This window comes from Mauremys reevesii, linkage group 7 (genome assembly GCF_016161935.1).
Source record: "Mauremys reevesii isolate NIE-2019 linkage group 7, ASM1616193v1, whole genome shotgun sequence".
NCBI classification, from domain to species: domain Eukaryota; kingdom Metazoa; phylum Chordata; order Testudines; family Geoemydidae; genus Mauremys; species Mauremys reevesii.
In genome coordinates, this window is record NC_052629.1 from 1,514,317 (window position 1) to 1,536,233 (window position 21,917).

The window sequence follows — 21,917 nt, forward strand, 5'->3', positions numbered from 1 at the left end:
CCGGGTCGCTGCTCGCCCACGGGTGGCCCCTAGGTGCATTCTGCCTCAGTAAGGCTTGTGGGCAAAGCTTCCCTCTGGCCCTTGGCCCCGGCAGCAACTAACACTCCAGCTGCATTAGTGAAAAACGTTTTTATTTCTGGCATTTAAAATCCCCTGGGGGGGGAGGAGGGGCCCCGAGTGCCAGCTGGGGAGTCTCTGCTGTCCTGGGCGGTGCCCTGCACATGCTGCCTGCCTGTCCCTGTGTGTCCAGAGCGCAGCATGTGCCCCCCAGTGCCACGGGCTGCCTGCAGCCACGCTGGGGCTTGGTGAGCGGAGCGTTCCCTCAGGCTAGACACCCCTGCGGAGGTTCTGCTGCGGCGGGTACCACACCCTGCGCCTCTGCCCCCGCGTCCGTTACAGGGCCAGGAGGGGGGTGCGCGGCTCTGTCACACAGGGAGGACGGTCCCAGCTCAGGCCAGTTCCATGGGGCAGGTGTGTAGACGGCAGCAGGACCCGGGTGAGCCAGTGTCTGGGGGAGGGAATAGAGCCCCTTGGTGAGAAGACAAGCCCTGGCTGCCAGTCCCCCGGGGGGGGAGGGGGGGGAGGCTGGCTCCAGCCCCTCTGGCCCTGCCCTCCCCCAATTAGCTTCCCAGGGGCTGGGCTCCGGGCTCCAGCACTGCAGCAGATGGTGCCAGGAGCCCCCATTGCTGTAGTACAAGGGGGCCTCAGAGCCTGGGGGGTGGGGGTGGCCCTATGTCACATGCTGAGACTGGGCCAGGCTCCAACAGCGGTGAGCACAGCGGCCAGGCGCCCTGCAGGCTGGGGGCCAGCTACCGGCCCCTGCGTCTAAAGCAGGGGTGGACGGAGCTTTGCAGAGATCTGCCCGAGGCGGCCCTGAGTCAGCTGGAGAACCCAGGAGTGACCCCATCACCGCCGAGTGCTGCCTCCCTGGGCACCTGCCGGGCAGAGCCCCAGCCACCCCCCAGGGCGTCTACCTGCACGTGTCCACTGGGCACCTGCCGGGCAGAGCCCCAGCCACCCCTCCCCCTGCAGCGGGGAGTCTACCTGCGCGTGTCCACTGGGCACCTGCCGGGCAGAGCCCCAGGGCCTCCTCCCCCCCAGGGCGTCTACCTGCGCGTGTCCACTGGGCACCTGCCAGGCAGAGCCCCAGGGCCTCCTCCCCCCCAGCAGTCTATGTGCACGTGTCCACTGGGCACCTGCCAGGCAGAGCCCCAGGGCCTCCTCCCCCCCAGCAGTCTATGTGCACGTGTCCACTGGGCACCTGCCGGGCAGAGTCCCAGCCACCCCCTCCCAGCGGGAGTCTATGTGCACGTGTCCACTGGGCACCTGCCGGGCAGAGCCCCAGCCACCCCCTCCCCCTGCAGCGGGGAGTCTACCTGCGCGTGTCCACTGGGCACCTGCCAGGCAGAGCCCCAGGGCCTCCTCCCCCCCAGCAGTCTATGTGCACGTGTCCACTGGGCACCTGCCGGGCAGAGCCCCAGCCCCCCCGCCCCCCCCGGGCAGTCTATGCGCACGTGTCCACTGGGCAGCTGCTGGGCAGAGCCCCCCCTTGCCATCTACCTGCGCGTGTCCACTCCCAGGAACACCTTCCAGTTGGCCCAGGCGCCGTAGCTGTAGGGGTTCCGGAACACCTGTGACGGAGGGAGGGCCGACGTTAGTCCCTGCAGCTCAGCCGCCCCCGCCCGCCCCGCCGAGGGCACGGGCCCCGCACTCACTCTGCCTTTCTTCTGCAGCCTCTGCCTCTCCTTCTTGTTGATGTGTCTCTCGATGCTGGTCTCCCCTCGGGTGATGAGGGCGGCGTGCCACAGCGTGAGGGCCCCCAGGGCCAGGGCTACCGAGCTGGGGGGAGAGCAGACGGGGTGCTGATGGATGGGGGGGAGGGGCCAAGCTGAAGCATGCTGCGAACCCCAGCAGAGCCAGCTGCCTCCTTGCCCTAGGGAACCCCAGGGCTTGGCCAAGGGAAGCCATTGGGTTCCCAATGTGCGTCTCTGCAGGGAAAGGCCCAGGCTTGCCTGCCCATTCAGGGGGTACAGGCATGCTCGCCCCACTGCCATTCACCCCTGTGTGGGGCTGCCAGGTCTGCACCCAGCCCAGTTACCTGCACAGGACCCAGAGGTAGACTATGCTCTTGTGGAAGGCCCTCTGGCGGAAGGAGAAGGCGGGGGGCGGCGTCTGGTAGTATGTCTGCAAGGAAGGGAGGGCAGGTTAGACCAGACTCATGCTGGGCCTCCATAGCCGTCGGGGGCTACTCCCCCCCCCCCCGCGATGTAAATGGTCCCCCGGGCAGCCAGAGCAGATGGATGGACAGACAGTGCATGGCCGGCCAGACACCTGGCAGGAGACAGCAGCAGCGAGAGCACAAAGCACTGGGCGTGTGACTGGTTCAGGCTAACCCCCCCCAGCAGCTGGGAGCGATGGGATGGCCGCCAAGCAGGGCCTGCAGGCATTGCCAGAGCAAACGGCACAGGTGGGTGCTGCTGCGCCCCCAGAGCAGGAACCCGGGTGGCACATGGGGAAGAGCTGTTCCCACAATGCCGAGGTGCTGGGGCAGTGTCGCCTGGCCCATCACCAACCACAGAGAGGCTGTGCAGCTGGCTGAGACTCCAGCTCCCAGCATGCAGTGCTCCAGCACAGGGTGGAGCAGTGCATGCTGGGAGCTGTAGGCTCAGGGGGCTGTGGTGGACCCCTAGACACAACTCTGCCCCATGTTGCCTTCAGCAGCTGGGGGAGCGGGGATATCCCACCTGGTTGGCAGCCACCTGCAGTGTCTCCTTCTCAAGCAGTTTCAGTCTCTAGTGGACGGAAAACAGGGCGCCAGTTACACGTCTCCCAGCAGGGGCGCCAGCCCCCTCCCCGCCCCCAGCATCCATGGCCCCGCCCCTCTGCCGTGTCAGAGGCAGGACCTCATTCAGCAGGCTGCCAGCCCAGGGGCACTGGCTTCCCAGCTCCCCACGGCCCAGCGAGAGGGTGACGGGCACAACAGCCCCCAACTCCCTTGGCTGGCTCAGCTGAGCCCCCAGTCACCTCAATGGCAGCATAGGCCTCGCGGAACATGTCCCAGCTGCTGATGCCGCAGTAGACGCAGCCCATGGTCATGAGGAGGCAGAAGGAGAAGAAGTAGCGATGGTTGTAGTGGCCCACGCAGTTATTCAGCCACGCTGCGCCCGGGTTAAAGATGTGTAATGGGCCGGCGGGTACAGAACCCCCCGAGCCAGGCTGGCAAAGCCCCCTGCCTCCTGCTGGCTGGCCCCACGCTTCCCTGCCCACGGACCCCCAGGGAGCTCCTGCCAGGAAGGGGGCAGGAAAGCAGCCCCACAGCTTAAACCAGGAGCCCCAGCGTGCACTGCCCCATCTGGCGCTCACAGAGCCTAGCGTGCTGGGACCTGGAGTCTCGCTGGGCTGCACTTTTAAAGCAGAGGTGCCCAGTGCCCCAGCCTGGGCCAGAGTCCAACAGGACGGGGTCACTGCCCGGCAAGTGCACCAAGACCCACCGAGTGCTCAGGAGGCTGCAGCCCAGCCAGAAGCCTCTCCGTGCCCAACCTGCCAGGTGCTGCCTGTCTGTCCACCAGCCCAGGCCTCTGAGTGGAGCCGCCATTCCAAGGGCAGGTTTCCGTACAGCCCCAGGCGCTCAGTGAGCATCACGGACCCCCTGCCCAGCCTGCTGTGCCACTCAGGCATGAAGAGCTGGCCCCCGAGTGCCAGGACAGCATAAAGCCTGCCCCCTTCCTGCCCAGAGCCCTGCCCGTCCATCCTACTGCTCCCCGTGCTGGGCAGGGGCTGCAGGGGTTCGCCTGTGCGGAAGGATACGGCAGTGATGGTCCATCTTCAGCACGCACCTGGGAGAAGGAGAGCGGCACACACTGAGTGCCACACACAGCAAGCCCGCGGCCGGGCTGCAGAGACGGGTACCAGCTGGGGTCTCCCATCTCAACACAGCCCACCGGGACTGAGGCAAGAAGCCAGTGGAGCGAGGGGGAGAGGAGAGCTGCTCACCTGCTGCAGGTGGCCAGTGGTGCAGGGGGTGGGGTTAGGTGTGGGGAGCCCCTACCCATTGCAGATGCTGCAGTGGTAAAGGGGGGGCTAAGCGGGGGGAGCCCCTACCTGTTGCAGATGCTGCAGTGGTGCGTGCGGGCAGGCTTGGGGGAGATGCATTTCCTGCAGATGGAGACGGCCACGGTGTTGCTCTTGGCCTGTGGAGGGAAGCCCGGGCAGGGTTGTCACCACTCAGAGCAGCGTCCCGCTGGGTCCCTTGGCCAGCGCCCTGCCAAGCCCGCTCAGGGCTCCCCTCGCTGCCCCATCAAGACCCTGATCGCCCCTTGCCCAGTGCAGGCTCCTCACCATCCGCCTTTGGCCATGCTGGAAACAGGCCCAGCCCCCAGCATTGCCTGAGCCCCATGGCTCTGGGAAGTCCACGGAAGTGGTGCCAGTGGACCTGGCCGTGGCCACTGCTCCCTGAAATGCACTGAGAACCCGACATTGTCCACAGCACCCCCTGCTGGGGGAGCCTGGGGCTAGAGCAGCCGGGAACCCCCCCCACACACAGCCAGCGCCCCACCCCGCTCTCCACAGCACCCCCTGCTGGGGGAGTCTGGGGCTGGAACAGCCGGGAGCCCACCACAGCCAGCGCCCCGCCCCGTTCTCCACAGCACCCCCTGCTGGGGGAGCCTGGGGCTGGAGCAGCCGGGAGCCCCCCACAGCCAGCGCCCCGCCCCGCTCTCCACAGCACCCCCTGCTGGGGGAGTCTGGGGCTGGAACAGCCGGGAGCCTCCCTACCCCCTAGCCAGCGCCCCGCCCCGCTCCCCACGGCACCCCCGGGGTGAAGAGGGACAGCAGCAGCACCCTACCTGCGGGGGGTGCCCTGGCGGGGTGGTGATGGCCATGTAGTAGTGGAAGAGGATCATAAGCAGGTTCCAGTGGCCGTAGGCAAGGTGCCAGCAGATCCAGCCGGGCGGGTAGCTCTGCAGGATGACGGGCAGCAGGCAGATGTAGACAATGGCCACGATGGAGCTTGTCAGCACGATCACCAGCGCCACAAACACCTGCAGGGAGGAGCAGGAGAGGGCCTGAGCCCACCCCCCTTCCCTGCACTGAACCCGCAGCCACAGCACACACCCCTTCTCTGCTCCGAGCCCCCAGCCCCAGCGCACCCCCTGCCCACTCCATCCTAAGCCCCTAAGGGTGTGGGGCACATGACTCTTTACACAGCTGATCCAGATTTTGTTGGTTTTCCCTCTCTGGCATGGTGCCCGGAGCTCAGGCAGCAGCACCGCTAAACAGGGTCCAGGAACGGGCAGAGCATGCTGGGAACCCATCCATGCCAGTGAGCACCCCCTGCCAGCTCCAACTTGGGGGGCAGAAGGCTCTGGGGCTGGCCCAGACAGCTGCATTCCAGAGACCCCATTCCCTCTCCTGGCTCCCCAGCCCTGGGCAGAGGGGCACTCACCCCACCTGGCACCCCCCAGCCCCGCAGGGCACTCACCACACCGAACCAGCGAGTGACGTGATCCACCAGCCAGTAGATGGGCTCGAAGAGGGAGTCCAGCACCACGTCGCTGTTGGTGAAGGAGTTGTAGAGCAGGGAGCGCAGGCAGAGGTGCCCGTAGCGCCACAGCTGCTGCGCCCGCCAGGCCAGCCTGAACCTGCACCGCCGGCCCACACGCAGGCACTTCACACAGAGCCGCATCACCGCTGAGAACGCCCGCTGGCGGCTCCTCATCCCTGCCGCGCACAGCCTGCGGGAGCAGAGCCCGGCTCAGAGCCCTCGAGGGAGCGCCAGAGACCGGGCGGGGTTCTCCCCAGCAGTCACTGCTGCTGTGCCGTCCCCACCTCCCAGCACTGGCACCAACGTTTCTGCCTTGCCCGGCTGGCAGCGCCTGCTGGCATGCCCAGCCCAGCCCCCGGGTGGAGGCGGAGGAGGCCAGTGACCTTCGGTTGGCCTGGGTGGGGGAAGCAGAGCCCGCTCCCCGGTAACTCCTGCAGCTCCCCGCCCCCATCCCGGCTCAGGTGTTCACTGGCCCCATCTCGCCTTTCCCACTCCAGATGCAGAAGAAACCAGAGACGGCGCTGAGGCTGGCTCCAGGGTGGGAGCTCCGACACTGCCAGCTCCTCCAGTGAGCCGCCAGAGGGGTACAGGTAGCGTTAAAAACCGACACCACCATCTCCCACCCCAGCAGAGATGGCAGCCTCCCTCCTGGGCCTGAACCTAGCATTGGGGGCTATTCCCCTCCCACCCAAGGGCTCACAGCCCCCGTCTGGGGGAGCCCCACAAGTTATCCACCCCCTCAGTCCAATTCATCTCGGGCGAGCCTGGGAGACAAGGCTGGATTGATCTCCCATTGCCCAGACCCTGGGCGGAGGCCCCAGGACGAGCTGCCCAGTGGGTGCAGCTGGTATTGGGCGTGGGGTGAATGGGGCCCTGCCAGGCTGGGATGCTCATCCGCCTGCTGAGCCAGCTGCTCCGGCCTGGAGAGTCAGCTGGGAATGAGGAGGAACCTGAGCCAGCCCCGCACAAGAGCAGAGATTCGCCTCCTTGGGGCATCCAGCATTAACTAGGAGAGGCTGCCCCGGGACCCCCCCAGGGCTCAGGCACAGTGCAGGCTGCAGCACACTGGGGCTGCCAGGATGGGGCAGCACGAGGCGGGGCCCTGGGGCCTGTCTCCCAGCCTAGCTAGCACCCATCTCTGGGGAGGAATCATGCTGAGCGGAGCCTCGGCCCAGCCTCTCTCAGACCTGTCTCCTGTCTCTGCCAGCACTTAGCCTCCCCCGAGATTTGTCCCTTCGTCCACTCTGTACCCGTTTCATCCTCGATTCCTCCAGTCCCCCCATCATTCTTGTTGCCCTTCTCTGGGCTCCCCCCATTCAGCCCCCGTGCTCTGATATGGGGCTGGGGGTTCTCCTTCCGTATTCTCTGGGCTGTGATATTCAGCTCTGCAGAGGGCTTTGGGATGTGACTGTTCGACCTGGGAAAGGCTCTGACAGGTGCAGGGGTACCGCAGCATGTTAATGACTTAGCCCTGCACAGGCAGCAGGGAGAGCTCACGCTGTCTTTTTAGTGTGTCCCACTGAAAACGGGAGCATTTTATTTAGGAAAATACTGCAGTGAATTAAAGTGGGTGAACTGAAAAGCAGACGGGGGCAGCCAGAGTGGCATGTGGCACACCCTGTCCCCGCTGAGCCGGCATCTCCTCCAGCTCCCGGGGCACAGGCTAAGGCTATTTCTGAGCCCGTCTTTGCCCCCGATAGACGAAGACTGTGGAACAGGTGGGGAATCCCACAGGCAGGGGGATCTGCCCAGCATATCGGAGACAGGCTGGTCCTCGCCTCTGCCCTGGGCCTCCCATCCCCTATGTGCCCAACCACCAGGGCAGCAGGCCCAGGGAAAGTGCAGAGTCGGGGGGGTGTCTACACCAGGCGGTTCCAACGCGCCCATCACCATGGAACCCAAGCGCCGTGGCTCCTGCCTGGCAGGTGGCTCTGATGGGCGCAGCACCCCAGGGTGCCCATTGCAGTGCTCAACCGAACCAGGCGCTCGGGGCCTCGCCACCCCCAACGGGGTGTGCATGACACTGACACACTGACTGGGGGGAGATCCCCTCCCAGCACCGGCCCTGCGGGGGGCGGGAGGGGAGAGTCAGGGGCCCAACCCCCGGGATGGTGACAGGCAAACACGGGGGGGCTGCAGAGCTGAGTTCCCCAAGCAGCCAGACGCCCCCCAAGGGGGCACACAGGAGACACCACCGCGCAGGGGGGCAGGAGAGACACTCCCTCAGAGACCCCGCCCCTCCCCTGAGACCCCCAGACACCCCGCCCCTCCCCCGACACCCCGCCCCTCCCCTGAGACCCCCAGACACCCCACCCCTCCCCGACACCTCACCCCAGACACCCCGCCCCTGAGGCCCCAGACACCCCGCCCCTCCCCTCTGAGACCCCCCCGACACCCCGCCCCTCCCCTCTGACACCCGCCCCTGAGACCCCCAGACACCCCGCCCCTCCCCTCTGACACCCCGCCCCTGAGACCCCCCCAGACACCCCGCCCCTCCCCTCTGACACCCCTGGCCCACCCTTACCTGCCGCCCGCACCGGACCGCGCTCCGCCTCCATCTGCCCCGGCCCCAGCCGTCAGCGCCGGCCAGGCATCTCCCCGGCACCTTGGCCCCACTGCGCATGTGCGGGTTCCACCGCGGTGCACGCTGGGAGCCGTAGTCTCTCCCCTCCAGACTACAACTCCCAGAGGGCGTCGCGCAGGCCATTGTCCTTCCCATCTAGTGGGTAGAGATCACGTGGGAGATTCGGCCAATGGCACCGTCGGTTACAACCGCACTTCTAGCCGGGGCCAATGGGAAAACGGCTTTCTCAGGGAGACTCCCAGAGCGGCAGGCATGGCCCCGCCGGTGCGGTGCTGCGTCCCAGGTGAGGGGGGGGTCGGTTCCCTCCTCCCCCGCCCGCTCCGTGCCCCCTTCGCCCTGGGGGCCGCCCCCTCCCCCGCTCCCTGATCCCCGCCCCGGTGCCGGCTGGGTCCCCCCTCCCCCCAGGCCTCCCCTGACCCCCGCCCTGCCGGCTGGGTCCCCTGCTCCCTGCCCCCGCAGCTGGCTGGGTCCCCAGCCCCCGCTCCCTGCCCCCGCTGCTGGCTGGGTCCCCCTCCCAGGCCGGGTCCCTTCCGCCCCTGCAGCTGGCTGGGTCCCCAGCCCCGCTCCCTGCCCCCACAGCTGGCTGGGTCCCCCTCCCCAGGCCTCCCTTCCCCCGGGGCCGGCTGGGTCCCCCGCTCCTGCCCCCGCTGCCGGCTGGGTCCCCCCGCTCGGTCCCTTTCTCCCCCCGCAGCCGGCTGCCCCCCCCTCCCCTTCGGCCCCCCCCCGGCCGGGCGGGCCTGACTCGGGCTGTCCCTAGGTGAGCGGCTCTGCAGCCTGGAGGAGGGCGCGGCGGGCAGCGGGACCTACACCCGGCACGGCTACGTGTGCGCGGCGCTGGCCGGCTGCCTGGCGAAGACGAGCGAGGACGGAGCGGTGAGGGGGGGGCGGGGAGATTCCCCGCTGCTGGCCGGTCCCGCGGGGTCCATCGCGGCTGCACTCGGAGGCTGCCGGTGTCTGGGCTCGGGTTAGCGTGGGGTGCGCCCGGCCCCCCTCGGCCCCATTCCCCGCCCTGGCGCAGGGAACCCCAGGGAGTGAACCCCCCCGCGCCCCGCCGAGTGCGGGGAGAGCTGCCCTGGGGGGTAATGGGCAGGGCTGGGATATTGGGAAAGAAGGGTGCGGCTCGCTCAGGAACCACAGGCAGGGAAAAAACGGAGGAGGTGTTGCCTTAGGTATGAAAAATGTCCACACTTGGCCTGAGGGTGAGGTGGAAATGGGAGACAGACTTGTTGGAACTCTCTGGGTAAGGATAAAAGGGGTAAAAAACAGGGTGATGTCCTGGTAGGGGTCTACTGCAGACCACCTGACCGGGAAGAAGAGGTGGAGGAGACTTTTTTTTTTAAGCAACTAACACAATCATCCAAAGCACAAGACTTGGTGGTGATGGGGGACGTCAACTCCCCAGACATCTGTTAGGAAAATAACACAGCAGGGCACAGATTCTCCAAGAAGTTCTTGGAATGTATTGGAGACAATTTTTTATTTCAGAAGGTGGAGAAAGCTCCTGGGGGGAGGCTGTTCTAGATCTGATTTTGACAAATAGGGAGGAACGGGTTGAGAATGTGAAAGTGGAAGGCAGGCTGGGTGAAAGTGACCATGAACCGGTGGAGTTCATGATTCTAAGGAATGGTGGCAGGGAGACCAGCACACTAAGGGGCAGGGCCGTAACAAGGGCCAGGTGAGTGAGGCACTTGCCTCAGGCGCGCAAAGGGAGGGGCGCAGCTCTGCCGCTGCCGCTTCTTCGGCGTGTGTCCCTGAGTCCCTGTTGGAGGGAAGGACCTGCCACCAAATTGCCGCCGCCGCTTCATTCATTCTTGGGCCGCAATTTGGGGGCGAGTCCTTCCCTCCGACAGGGACTCAGGGACCTGGAGCCGGCCCTTGCCTCGGGCGCAAAAATTCTTTGTTACAGCACAATAAAGACAATGGATTTCAAGGCGGCAGACGTTAGCAAACTCCGGGAGTTGGTAGGTGAGATCCCATGGGAAGGAAGTCTAAGGGGAAAAACAATAGAAGACAGTTGGCACTTTTCCAAAGAGACCTTATTAAGGGCACAAGAGCGAACTATCCGACTGCGTAGGAAGTCTGGCAAGAGACCAGCCTGGCGTAACCAGGAGATCGTCAATGATCTGAAACTCAAAAATGAGTCCTACAAAAAGTGGAACCTCGCTCAGATGACAAAGGGTGACTATACGCATGGGCTAGCCCCCAGCTCCGCCCACGCCGTCCCCAGGGCTGGAGCCACAAGACCCCCTGTGCCCCGAGCCTCCCCAGGCCTATTATACCTGCCGCCCATGAATATAAGGAAATAACTCAAGTATGTGGGGGCTGACAGTCTGGACTGGCTAAGCCCCTTGGCCGAGCTGGGCCTGGTGGACGTGGCACCAGTGTGCCAGTCGCTGGCTCCATAGGAGGTGGGAGATACTCGTGCCAGGCACTGGGCTAACCGGAGGCTCTTCTCTCTGCACCTGTGCAGCTGCCGGTGGTGTCTGTGGTGAGAGATGCCGAGTCCCAGCTCCTGCCCGACGTAGGGGCCATCGTGACGTGCAAGGTAAAGGCAGCCGAACCCGCCAGGCCTGCAGGGTCTGTCTCATCACAGGGGCACCACGTCTGGGGTGACATGGAGAGCGCTTTGGCGGGGGGAGGACAGGAGTCCTCTGCAAGAGATGCCCAAGCAACGACTGGCAAGTTTTACAGCCGTTCCCCTCTGCCGCACAGCCTGCGGACGATGCCCTCTCTGCCCTGGTGCCAGGCTTCTCCCGAGGGGCTGGCAGGCCAGGCCGGGCGCATCCTGGCTCTACAGCGGCAGCACCAACCAGGCCACGCTCTGCTCGGGGCCCGGGGCCACGAGCTGCTGAGTCTCGTCTCCTTGCCTGGTGGGGCAGGTGTCAGCATGGTGGACCCCGCTCCCCCCCACACACATTTCTTTCAGCCCAGAGGCCACTGAGGGTGTGGGCCATGGAGGCTGAATTCCTGCTTTCAGCCAGGCTGGCCCTGCTCTGGGGAAGAGGTGAGGGCCTTTCCCCCCAGGGCTGTGGGGCAGGCACTAAATCCTGGCGTGCTTGGCTCCTGTGTCAGGCTGGAGGGAGGGGGGGGGGCGGGGTCTGCCTGGCGTGCAGCGACTCCCCTGGGAGCAGGAAGGAGAAGCAGGAGTGGCGTTAGGTCCCCTAGAGGAGAGCCAGGAGGAGCCCAGTCCCTGCTGGGCTCCCTGCCCAGTACATGGGCACCTCTGGGGGCCGCGCTCAGCCCAGGGTTCATGCCGGACTCTCTCCTCACAGGTGTGCAGCATTAACTCCCGCTTCGCCAAGGTGCGCATCCTGTACATCGGCTCCACACCGCTGAAATCCGCTTTCCGAGGCACCATACGGTAGGGCCTGGCCTCGTCTGCCCTTCCCTGGGGGAGGGCTGGGTTCCTGCCGCTGCCTTATGTGACCAAGTGAGGCTGTTCTTAATGTTTCCTCTGAATACTGGGTGGGTGCCTCAGTTTCCCCTGTGCAGTTCTTAAGTCTCCAGTGTGCATAAATGGCCGACACTGTGTCTCCTGGCAACAAATGGCTGGGGCCCTTCCCCCCTGCAAGGGGATGCTAAAAGTGTGGGGCAAGAGGTCAGGTGACCTCCTGGCCCAGGAAAGAGAGACTGCCCAGAGAGGAGGGGCTGGAGGGGGTGTCAGTTTGGGGCTGGCTGGGGACGAGGAGTGAGGGCAGACATGGGGGTCTGGCTCACTGCCCCCCAGAATGGACCTGGCTGAGGGGTCTCGTTCTCTGCACCTACAAGCTCTGTGTTAGACCCTGTTCCTGTCATCGAATAAACCTCTGTGTTACTGGCTGGCTGAGAGTCACGTCTGACTGCGCAGTGGGGGTGCAGGACCCTCTGGCTTCCCCCGGACCCCGCCTGGGCAGACTCGCTGTGGGAAGCGCACGGAGGGGCAGAGGATGCTGAATGCTCCAAGGAGAGACCCAGGAGGTGAAGCCGTGGGAGCTTCTTGCCCTGGAGACAGGCTGCTCTGAGGGAGAGGAGGCTCCCCAGAGTCCTGCCTGCCTTTGTGGGGAGCAGTTTGAAAGCATCGCCCGGGGACTCTGTGACACCTTAATACCGCTCTGCCTCCCCCTACCCCCCGGTGAACGTAAGGAGAATGGGGCCAGTTCTGTAATCCCAGTGCTGCCTTATCCAATGACTGGCCCCTGCAGGCTAATGCCTTCCACCCAGCGCCAGGCAGTGTCCTGGGGAACGGCCTATCCCGGAACAAGGGGCAGGCAGGGGGGTGGCTAAGCCCTGTTGGGGCAGTTACTGGTGGGTCTCAAAAGAAAGTGGGAGTAGCCCTGGGCCCTGCTGCCCCATGGGAATGGGCTGGTCTGCCTGCCCCGCTACTAGGATCCTTCTGTCTCTTCTCACAGGAGAGAAGACATTCGAGCCACAGAGAAAGACAAGGTCAGTCTGGAGCTGCCTGCATGTGTTACTGCCCAGTGTGACAGTTGACATCCCTCCTCCCCACACGTGCAGCCCTAACCCCCTCCTCCCAGCATGGGTCACCCCACTCACCTCCCCATGTCTGCAGCCATAACCCCCTCCTCCCCAGCATGGGTCACCCCACTCACCTCCCCATGTCTGCAGCCATAACCCCCTCCTCCCCAGCATGGGTCACCCCACTCACCTCCCCATGTCTGCAGCCATAACCCCCTCCCCCCCAGCATGGGTCACCCCACTCACCTCCCCACGTCTGCAGCCATAACCCCCTCCTCCCCAGCATGGGTCACCCCACTCACCTCCCCACGTCTGCAGCCATAACCCCCTCCTCCCCAGCATGGGTCACCCCACTTACTTCCCTGTGTGCAGCCCTAAACCCACCCATGGCTTGCCCCACTCACCTCCCTGCCCATGCAGCCCTAACATGCCCCCAGCATGGCTTGCCCCACTCACCTCCCTGTGTCTGCAGCCATAAATCCCCCCCACTCCGTGTGTGCAGCTGTAACCCCATCCCCCTGGCATGGCTTGCCCCATTCATCCCCCTCTGGGAGGGGGGTTTGCTGAGCCCAGTGTCTTCCCCCCAGGCTCTGAAGGGAGCCCCCCTCCAGGACAGGCTGAGCAGTGTGCAGTGTTTGGGGCTCGCTGCTGTCCCTTGGGGGGGTCTGTACCAAGCTGCTCCAAAGGTAATGGGACTTGCTGGACATGGCTCTGTGGCTCCTCTCTGCAAAGGAGACTGGCCTTGGTCCAGGCCAAGGCTGCTCTCCTGTCCCCCTCCCCCACTAACCTGGGCCTTGTCTTCTCTCTGGCAGGTGGAAGTTTACAAGAGTTTCCGTCCTGGGGACATAGTCCTGGCCAAAGTGGTATCCTTCCCTGCAGGGGTGGGGTGGGGTGGGGCACGGCCAGCTGGGCTTTTCCCTTAAGCTGCTGGTGCCTAGATCTCCCTGGGGGACATACAGTCCAACTACCTGCTGAGCACAGCGGAGAACGAGCTGGGCGTGGTGGTGGCTCACAGCGAAGCAGGTAAGTCACTGGCTCCCCGGGCCTGGCAGGGAGAGCTGGCCCGCAGCCTCGCCTCCAACTCCCTGCTGCCTGTGGGGAGAGGATTGTAGCTGCTGGGCAGTGGGGGAAGAATGAGCATCAGGACCCTGTCCGGGGCGTTAACGGCTCCCAGCCTGGGAGCTGGCTTTGCTCTCTAGTGGTTAGCGAGGGACTGGAAGCCAGGATTCCTGGGTTCTGTTGCTAACCCTGCCTTTGCCGCAGCAGGCCCCTCTGTTCTCCTCCAGCCAGTGGGGAGGGAGCCTGGGCCATGCTGCTCACAGCACTGTGGTCCCTTGGGAGGAGGCGCTGGCAGGACTCTCCCCAGAGGGAGCTGCAGTCCTGTGGGTGCTTGGAACGTTCCGTAGGCCGAGCCCCTCTCCGCTGGGGAAGCTGGACAGTGACCTCCTGTTCTTGGCTCTAGGGGCACAGATGGTGCCGATCAGCTGGTGTGAGATGCAGTGCCCCAGGACACACTCCAAGGAGCTCCGCAAGGTGGCCCGCGTGCAGCCAGAATTCCTGCAGACCTAGCTGGCCAGCCTGTGCCCCGTCCCTGCTGCAGGGCCCTGCAGGCCGCCAGCCTGCGCCTCCATTGTCATCCCTTAACCAGAGCAACCCCTGCAGGCCAGTGAGCCAGGCCATGACCTGCCCCAGGGCAGGGGGCCTGTGCGTGCAGCCAGTACCTCCTGGAACATCCACTGGATTTTGGATTGTGTTAAGGCTAGTGTGGGGGGAGTAGGGTCCCCTATGCCCTTCTGCAAGGGGTAGCCCCTGCCAGGGCCCTGCTCCCCAGTTTGGTTTTTAAAGTGCTGTGCCCTGAACAATAAACATATTCCTGAAGGGCTCTGGGCTCCTGTCATGCTGGTGAGGATACTGCTTGGCTGGCTGTGCCCACAAGCTGGCATCCCCTTCTGGGAGCTGGAATCCAGGCCCTGTTAGCTCCTGCTGCTCCCTGCACAGACACCTGCTCTGTTCAGGTATGGGCCCCTGTGCCACTTGGTGCCCAGGCTTAAATGGAACCACCCTCGGAGGCTGCCCCTACTGCCCAGCCTTGGCTTTCGCCAGGGCACTTCTGCAGGACGGTGTGCACTGTCCAGGACTGAGAGGCCAGACTCAAGAACTGGCCTCGGGTGTGGGCAAACAGCCAGGGCTGAGCCAAGGGAGGATTGCCCCCTCTAATGCTGCAGTCCTCACACAGCTTCTAAAGGCAGTTTTCATGACCCCTTAAATTTCTACTAAGCTACCCGGCCCCTGCTAACCCTGTGTAATTGAGTTGGGTGGGGGGAAGAGAGAAGGCAGCAGCAGATGGGAGAGCCTACCAGAGTGGGTTCTGTTCAGGGTGTTCCCTTGAGGAGCTAAGTGGCACAAGGCCTGGGCACCCATCACAGCCACGGTTCCACCCCAGGGAAAGTCTAGACATTGTGGGAGCCAGCTCCACCATGGCAGCAATGCAGGGCAGGCTGCAGTAGCTAGAGCGGCTGTGAGAACACTGCCGCACTGGCAGGGGCTGGGGGGATCAGGGCAGCCCTCCCATGGTTTGTAATCAGTGGAGCAGGGCCTGCTCCTTTCCAGCAGGTGTTCCAGGAGCAGCTGGGGGGCTCTTGGCCAAGGGAAAGGGAGACCAGACTTTGCCATGGCTGGAGGAGGAGGAACAGGACTGTAAGGACTCAAGGCCCAGCTGGGGTAGGCAAAGGGCCTAATGGGTGGGTGTGTGTGTACCTGGTGTCACAGGCTCCCCCAGTTCCATCACTGCCCCTGTGCTGGCCCTGCCGAGGGACTGACAGACACAGCAGCTATTGCACATCACTCCTTTATTGTACTTAACGAGACAACCGCTATTGTTGGACAGTTACACTAGACCCAGTGCAAACCCAGGCGCACAGCGAGGCCAGTGCCAGGTACACACGCGCGTGGGCTAACATACAGGAGCTGTGTTTCACTAGCACTACACAGCAGGCAAGGGGGCAGCCGTGGCAGTAGAAGTTCAAGGGCAGGGCCGACGCTAGCTCCACACCACACTCCTCCATACGCCCCCTCCCCAGTCCGTGGTTGAAGGCATTACATTAGAGAGCTAGGTACAGTCGCTGGCCAGTGCGCTCCCCCACCCCGAGAACACCCTACAGAGGCAGCACCCCAACCATGGCCCTTTTCCGGCAGTAAACCGGGACAAACCCCCCAGGGGCATGAGAGCGCAAGACTGGTCCCCGACTCACAGCAGCATTGGCCCCTCGCTCACAGGCCTGGAATGTAAAACTCGTGAGGACGACAAGAGCTCCCCAAGCACAGCTGGGAAGGCCCAGGGAATGCTTGGGTTGGCCAATACCTTACACAGGCACTGTCTAGCCCAGGGCTCGCTGGAGCCTTGCGGAGGCTGTTACCGCCTGGCTACTGAGGAGAGGCTCCCAGCTGTCTGCAGTCTAGCTGGCCAGTGGGTTGCAGGGTTGTCTGCGGAGGGGTGCAGGTCCCAGGGAGCTGGCTCTGTACTCTGGGCAGGGGAGGGGTGGGAAGGGGGCTCATCTACTGCTCACAAGCCTCCACTACCTGCCTTCACTTCTTGGCTTTGCCCTGAGCTGCCACAGCCTCCATGGCCTTGCGGACAGTCTCCTCGTCCCCTAGGAACTGCATGGGCTTGATGGGCTTCAGGTTCTTGTCCAGCTCGTAGACGATGGGGATGCCAGTGGGCAGGTTGAGCTCCATGATGGCCTCTTCGGACATGCCTGCAAACACAAGACACAGTCACCCACCGAGCCCCACACTTGCTCCTTCAGCAGGGCGCTGCCCGCCCCAGGGGCTGCGAGAGCAGCAGGGAGCAGAGGGTCGCTGGGTGGGGAAAGGGGTGGGCAGGGGACGGAGTTCAGTTAGACACACATGCTGCCAGGTGCCGGCACCTTGCTGAGCCTGGGGCCAAGCCAGCCCATAGCCCCACCGATTCGCAGGCAGCTGAGGGCATGAGGCTGCCGTACCTTCCAGGTGCTTAACAATCCCTCGCAGGCTGTTGCCATGGGCGGCAACGAGAACGCGCTTGCCCTCCTTGATCTGGGGCACGATCTCTTCGTTCCAGAAAGGCAGGGCCCGGGCAATGGTGTCCTTCAGGCTCTCGCAGGTTGGCAGCTGGTCCTCGGTCAGGTCGGCGTAACGACGGTCCTGGGGAACCACCACCGACAGCCCTCAGTCACCGTGGACACAGGCAGCAATGCCTAGCTAGCGAAGGGCTTTGGGTTCATGGCGAGCTGCCCCCGATGTGGTCACTGGGAGTTCCTGCAGGGAGCCCCACCCACCACTCTGCTGTCCTGGTCTGCATCCCCACAGGATTGGGGGGTGGGGGAAGACACGACACACAACCCAGCTCTGCAGGGCAACCAAGTCCGTTACAGAGTGACCCAGACCCAGGAAGCCTTTTCTAGTTCCCAGGCCTCACCTGGATTGCTGTGCATTTCCCATGGCTAGTGGACATTCATTCACCTGTCAGCTGGGCTCTGGGGGCCCCTATCTAGGAGCAGGGTTTCACTGCAGAGCAAACACCCCAGGGAGCTACACGGGCCTGTAATGATTAACAGCATAACAGGGCTCCCAGCCCCTGCCTGTGCAGTGCCTAGTGGAGTCAGTATCTTCTCATGGCACGGGACAGCGAGCAGAGATTGACACCAGGCAGCAGTGGGATCATTACAGCCACTGGTGACATGGAGTCAGGGTGGAGCTGCGTGCTAGAGACCACAATGGGGGGTGCCCAGGGCCGTGCCAAGTGCCCCTCCACCCCAGCCCTAGGCTGGGAGACCAGGAGCCATGGGAAGAGGACTGGCGCTGGGCCAAGGACTGTCTGGTTTGACCACTGAACAAAGACACCTGGGAAAAGACTTCGTTTTGGGTGGTCCTAAAACAATTATTGGGTTGTTGGGTTTTTTTGGCCAAAACGATAAACTTGAAAATTGTTTTGGGTCGAACGACGCATTTCATCCCCATGTTGTTTCCCCTCTGGGAAGCCGAACTATCTACGTTTCAACCCGCATATGGTTCTTTTGGCCAACCCGATTTGCCAAATCTCTGCACAGTTTTGGTCGACCCAAAGCTGCATTTTTTGGCAAATAAAGTATTCACCCCCAAAATGTCATCCCGCTCCAGTCAGGACTATGCAGTAGCACCCCCTACCCCCCATTCACACAGGAGCCCACAGAACAGCCAACAGGCCCCACATTCGGCTGTTGTGGGGAGAGGGGAGAAGGCAGAGCTGCGAGGGCCCCACCTTACCTTGCTGATGGTGCTGTAGAAAGGGTGGTCCGGTTCCATGGGAGGTGGTGGGATATCATAGGAACGCCTCCAGATCTTCACCTGGGCCTCCCCATGCTTAGCAGCTGTCTCAGCCTTGTTGAGGCCTGTCAGGCCACCGTAGTGCCTTTCATTGAGGCGCCAGGTCCTCACCACAGGCAGCCACATCTGGTCAATGGCATCCAGCACTATCCAGAGAGTGCGGATTGCCCGCTTCTGGACAGAGGTGAAACAGATGTCGAACTCGTAGCCAGCATCTGGAAGGGATCAGAAGCCCGAGGCCATCAGCGCACAGCACCCACAAGAGGCAAACGAGGGCAGGGGGCAGATGCCAGGAGTACTTCCCTCTTTTAGTCCAACAAGCCAGGCTCTGACATCAGGCTGTCTCCCCACCACCAGAGAATGCACTGGTTCCCAGAACTCCCTGGCCCTAGCCTTTCCGGGATGCCCAGCCCCAGCAGGCCTCCAGTGCACTCAGAATTCAACCAGAGGCAATGAGGTATGGGCTTCACCCACTGGCAGTGAATCGGATCCACCCACGGCATCAGGTCTGGGAGGTCACATTAGCTCCCATCATCTGGGGGTCTCAGGGGCCTGCATTGATTTGTCCTCAGGCTGGGCAGCTGGCGTAACCCGATGGACCAGCCCGCGAGTCACAGGGTACCACGGAAAGGGAATATTTTGCCTCAGAAGGGCTTTAAGCTACTGAGTCCCCGACGCTTCACTGCAGGGCGAACGTGCCCCCTCCACAAGCTGGCCCCCCCTCCACAGCCTGGCCGAGCTCTGCCTACCAATCACAAGGCAGCTCAACTCGCTGAAGTGGAAAGGCAGGATGCTTATGTAACCTCAGTGCGGTGGAGACCCAGGCAGCCACTGCTTCCTCTCCAGAGCCCTGGGGAGCATGCGGGGAGAACGCAGGTTCACAGGGCAGGCTTGGAGGAGAGAGGGGCTCTGAGAGCCCCCTCCCCCACCAGAGAAGCTCTATCACTGGCCTGAATCCATCACAATAACACAGAAGCATCTAGAAGCTCTGGCCCTACGCAGCACTGAGTGGGTGGCTAAGGACCCCCAGGCCCAAGCCGTACCCCCACAGGGGCCAGAATGGTGGGAGCACGATGCAGTGCTGGCAGTTGCGCTAGGCCAAGCCTCCCCTGCAGAGGCATGTGAGCTGTCAGCCAGCAGTGGGGCATGAGTACAAAGGACAGCTCCACACACAGCGGGAGGTGACTCAGTTCTAGGGAACACTGCCTGCTGCAGCCAGAGTCAGACAGGAACCTGGGGGCTCCACCCCCACCACTGCCTCAGAAATCCCCTCCTCCTGGTAGGTAATGCAGTTCCTCCGAAAGCCAGGCCTTCTCCCCTAGAGTGCGCCTGCCCCACAACACGCCCCACGCCGAACACGACCAAGGCTCTGAGAAGGGGCAATAGGGTTACACAAGGCTGCTGACTGGGTTCCAAGGTGCAGTGGAAGGGCAGTGCAGCTTGCTGGCACCCGACTCATCTCACCCAGGATCACACTGCACATGTTCTCCCGTCCCCCCGGTGCCCAGGAGAGATTGGCCAACCTGCGCAAGAACCAGCACGGGCTGTGACTTGCCAGAGCAGCTTCAGCACAGATTTGCTCAGACGTTTTTTTATTCTGGGACGTTTTTGCTTCACCCACTCTGGCAATGTGATTAGATAAACCAAGCTCTGTCCCACCCCAGGGCACGCTAGGCCAGCGCCTATCGCATTCTGCTGCACCCGGTTGCATCTGCAGGAGGAATGAATCAGGCACTCTGCTGCCTATTGTCTCGTTTTGAGTCTAGCAAGCAAGAGGATGAAATAGGTCCTGCAATTTCCTGTCAATGACTCTGCTTCCCTCACAGGGCTGTGGGGAGGGAACACGCCAGCACTTGTAACCCACAGCCAGCGCACACTCTGTCTCCCTGCTCCCCGGAGAGAAGAGGGCTGTGTCCAGTCACGGCTGACGTGCCTGTCAGGAGCACCACTTCTGAATGACTCAGCGCCAGGGAGAGACACAGAGGAGTCCTGGCAAAGGCAGCCTGGCAGAGCAGCCCCACATGAGGGATGGGAGAGGGGGACCGGTCACCACACTGCTGGGAAGCAATGTGCAGGGGGATAACGCACAGCCCTTCCGCACCATATTTCAAGGGGCTCCCAACGCTCTATCCCAATGAAGCTGGGCTCTCCCAGCGTCCAGGGATCACTCTGCCAACGGGCACGCGTGGGCCCTCCGTGGGGATGGGCAAGTACTGCTCCATTTTGCAGACTGCCCAAGGTCACAGCATGTCTCAATGGCAGGGCTGGGAACGGGGCCTGGACTCCGGGCTGATCAGCTCCTTTATGGGCGAGATTCTTTACAGCCTGGGGGCCCAAAGCGCAGCCCCCTCCTGCCCGAGCCCGCAGCGCATCCCTGCACAGCTCCACGGGCGGAGCCAGGCCCAGCGCCCCCAGGCGGGGGGGCCCTCGCCAAGCCAGGAACGTGCCTGGGGAGCTCCCCGGGGCACCCTGGGCACGGGCCGGGGGCGGGGGGGCTCCACTCTTCTCACTGTCCCACAGGCTTCGGCCGGGCCTCGACTGCTGCCCGCCCGCCCGCCCGCCCCACACGGAGCCCCGGCCTCGCTGCCCCAGTACCGCTCCCCTCGGGACCCCCGGCCCAGTACCGCTCCCGTCCCCCTTCTCCGCCCCCGGCCCCGCTCCCGCTCCCCCCGGCCCCGCCCGATCCGACCCCGGCCCCCCGGTACCTCTCAGCGCCTCCCCGCCGCGCTGCGCCTCCTGGCTGCCGGCCGGGCTGAGGTCGGCGTCGTACCAGCCGCTGAAGCGGTTCTCCAGGTTCCAGGCGCTCTCGCCGTGCCGCAGCAGCACGAGCCGGTAGGCGGCCATGGCGGGACTGCAGCGCGCGAGCCGGACTGCACCAAAGCCGCGCGGCCCCGCCCACGCGCACTGCGCATGCGCGCGCGCCAGAGTCAGACAGGTTCCTCCCCCTGCTCTGGCCGCCCGCCAGAGAGCTCGTCCCCCGAGCCTTTCACGCATGCGCATATGGCTCCAGGGCGACTCTTGCGCGGGCTATGCTCGTGCGTCCTCGAGCCATTCCCGCGAGCAGGGCCAGACGCATGCGCACCCTCTTCCTTGTTCCCACAGCATTTCTCCGGAGCAACAGCGCCAATTGGAGCATGCGCAATGTGGACAAGAAGCTGTGGCGCGTGCGCCCTGGAGGGCCGCCTAGGAGCACGAAGAGCACGGAACGCACGCGAAGGGCAACGTGACCTTCAGCTGCCGTGACGTCACTACAGCCGAGACACTGTTACCGTAAAGTGTGGATCAGAGACGCCGCATAAATTTCCCCGGGGCCTCCACCCCGCCCCCTCCGCCGGCGTAGCCGGGGTTGGGCCCAGGAGGTGCCGGGGGGTCAGACCCGTAGTGCACGTAGCCCCGTGTCCCCCAGTGCCAGGAGCCGAGCCGGGCGGTTATCCCCTGACCCCCAGCCCCAGGCAGACAGGCGGGGGCCACGGCCCTGCCCAGCCTGGACCAAGTGCGTCTCGGCGCCCTGTTACAGCCCCCGGCGAGGAGTTCCACAGATCACCTGCGCCGCTTTGCTTTGTTTTAAACCTGCTGCCCGTTAATGTCATTGGGCAACCCCTGGTTCTTGTGTTATGAGGAGGAGAAATAACACTTCCCTGTTCACTTTCTCCACACCACTCATGATTTTATAGCCCTCTATCCTATCCCCCCTTAGTCGTCTCTTTGCCAAGCTGAAAAGTCCCAGTCTTATTAATCTCTCCTCATACGGCAGCTGTTCCATACCCATCATCATTTTTGTTGCCCTTTTCTGAACCTTTTCCAAATCCGATATATCTTTTTTGAGATGGAGCCACCACATCTGCACACAGTATTCGAGATATGGGCATGCTGTGGATTTATATATGATATTTTCCATCTTAGGATCTATCCCTTTTTTAAAGATTCCCAACATTCTGGTCGCTTTTTTGACTGCCGCTGCACATTGAGTGGATTTTTCAGAGAACTACCCAC

The 21,917-nt window shown here is 63.5% G+C and overlaps 3 protein-coding genes across 5 annotated transcripts; 1 reads left to right on the forward strand and 2 right to left on the reverse strand.

The window, feature by feature from the left end:
- Positions 1 to 114: 114 nt before the first annotated feature.
- ZDHHC16 (zinc finger DHHC-type palmitoyltransferase 16) lies at positions 115 to 8,211 on the reverse strand. 2 transcript variants are annotated; one of them, XM_039546724.1, is made up of 11 exons: positions 8,067 to 8,211; positions 5,480 to 5,732; positions 4,845 to 5,039; positions 4,102 to 4,190; positions 3,808 to 3,836; positions 3,025 to 3,158; positions 2,745 to 2,792; positions 2,099 to 2,184; positions 1,716 to 1,839; positions 1,561 to 1,631; positions 115 to 508 (listed from the first exon to the last, which is right to left on the reverse strand). In XM_039546724.1, exons 2-11 carry the CDS (start codon positions 5,714 to 5,716, stop codon positions 394 to 396), a joined length of 1,128 nt encoding a protein of 375 aa, XP_039402658.1. In that variant the 5' UTR covers positions 5,717 to 5,732; positions 8,067 to 8,211; the 3' UTR covers positions 115 to 393. The 2 variants fall into 2 exon arrangements, with proteins under 2 accessions (XP_039402658.1, XP_039402659.1); XM_039546725.1 differs by lacking the exon at positions 2,745 to 2,792.
- Positions 8,212 to 8,263: 52 nt separating this feature from the next.
- On the forward strand, positions 8,264 to 15,499 carry EXOSC1 (exosome component 1). Of its 2 annotated transcripts, XM_039546727.1 has the most exons (8): positions 8,282 to 8,409; positions 8,884 to 8,999; positions 10,597 to 10,671; positions 11,399 to 11,487; positions 12,515 to 12,548; positions 13,394 to 13,444; positions 13,520 to 13,604; positions 14,044 to 15,499. In XM_039546727.1, exons 1-8 carry the CDS (start codon positions 8,379 to 8,381, stop codon positions 14,148 to 14,150), a joined length of 588 nt encoding a protein of 195 aa, XP_039402661.1. In that variant the 5' UTR covers positions 8,282 to 8,378; the 3' UTR covers positions 14,151 to 15,499. The 2 variants fall into 2 exon arrangements, with proteins under 2 accessions (XP_039402663.1, XP_039402661.1); XM_039546729.1 differs by lacking the exon at positions 8,884 to 8,999 and having other exon boundaries at positions 8,264 to 8,409.
- PGAM1 (phosphoglycerate mutase 1) lies at positions 15,414 to 20,869 on the reverse strand. The gene is made up of 4 exons (XM_039546726.1): positions 20,630 to 20,869; positions 17,865 to 18,139; positions 16,583 to 16,763; positions 15,414 to 16,336 (listed from the first exon to the last, which is right to left on the reverse strand). The coding sequence occupies exons 1-4, from the start codon at positions 20,766 to 20,768 to the stop codon at positions 16,167 to 16,169; spliced, it is 765 nt and encodes a 254-aa protein (XP_039402660.1). The 5' UTR covers positions 20,769 to 20,869; the 3' UTR covers positions 15,414 to 16,166.
- Between the last annotated feature and the right edge of the window lie 1,048 nt (positions 20,870 to 21,917).

Bases quoted from the DNA above. Each gene is read 5' to 3' on its own strand.
- ZDHHC16 (XM_039546724.1), bottom strand. From the start codon at position 5,716: ATGAGGAGCCGCCAGCGGGCGTTCTCAGCGGTGATGCGGCTCTGTGTG. The intron at 5,040-5,479 runs GTGAGTGCCCTG...TCCTCCCTGCAG, and splicing joins TCACTCGCTGGTTCGGTGTG to GTGTTTGTGGCGCTGGTGAT. The intron at 1,840-2,098 runs GTAACTGGGCTG...CTCTCCCCCCAG, and splicing joins TACCTCTGGGTCCTGTGCAG to CTCGGTAGCCCTGGCCCTGG.
- EXOSC1 (XM_039546727.1), top strand. From the start codon at position 8,379: ATGGCCCCGCCGGTGCGGTGCTGCGTCCCAG. The intron at 8,410-8,883 runs GTGAGGGGGGGG...GGCTGTCCCTAG, and splicing joins GGTGCGGTGCTGCGTCCCAG to GTGAGCGGCTCTGCAGCCTG. The intron at 11,488-12,514 runs GTAGGGCCTGGC...CTCTTCTCACAG, and splicing joins GCTTTCCGAGGCACCATACG to GAGAGAAGACATTCGAGCCA.
- PGAM1 (XM_039546726.1), bottom strand. From the start codon at position 20,768: ATGGCCGCCTACCGGCTCGTGCTGCTGCGGCACGGCGAGAGCGCCTGG. The intron at 16,764-17,864 runs GTAAGGTGGGGC...GTGGTTCCCCAG, and splicing joins TCTACAGCACCATCAGCAAG to GACCGTCGTTACGCCGACCT. The intron at 16,337-16,582 runs GTACGGCAGCCT...TTGTGTTTGCAG, and splicing joins GATTGTTAAGCACCTGGAAG to GCATGTCCGAAGAGGCCATC.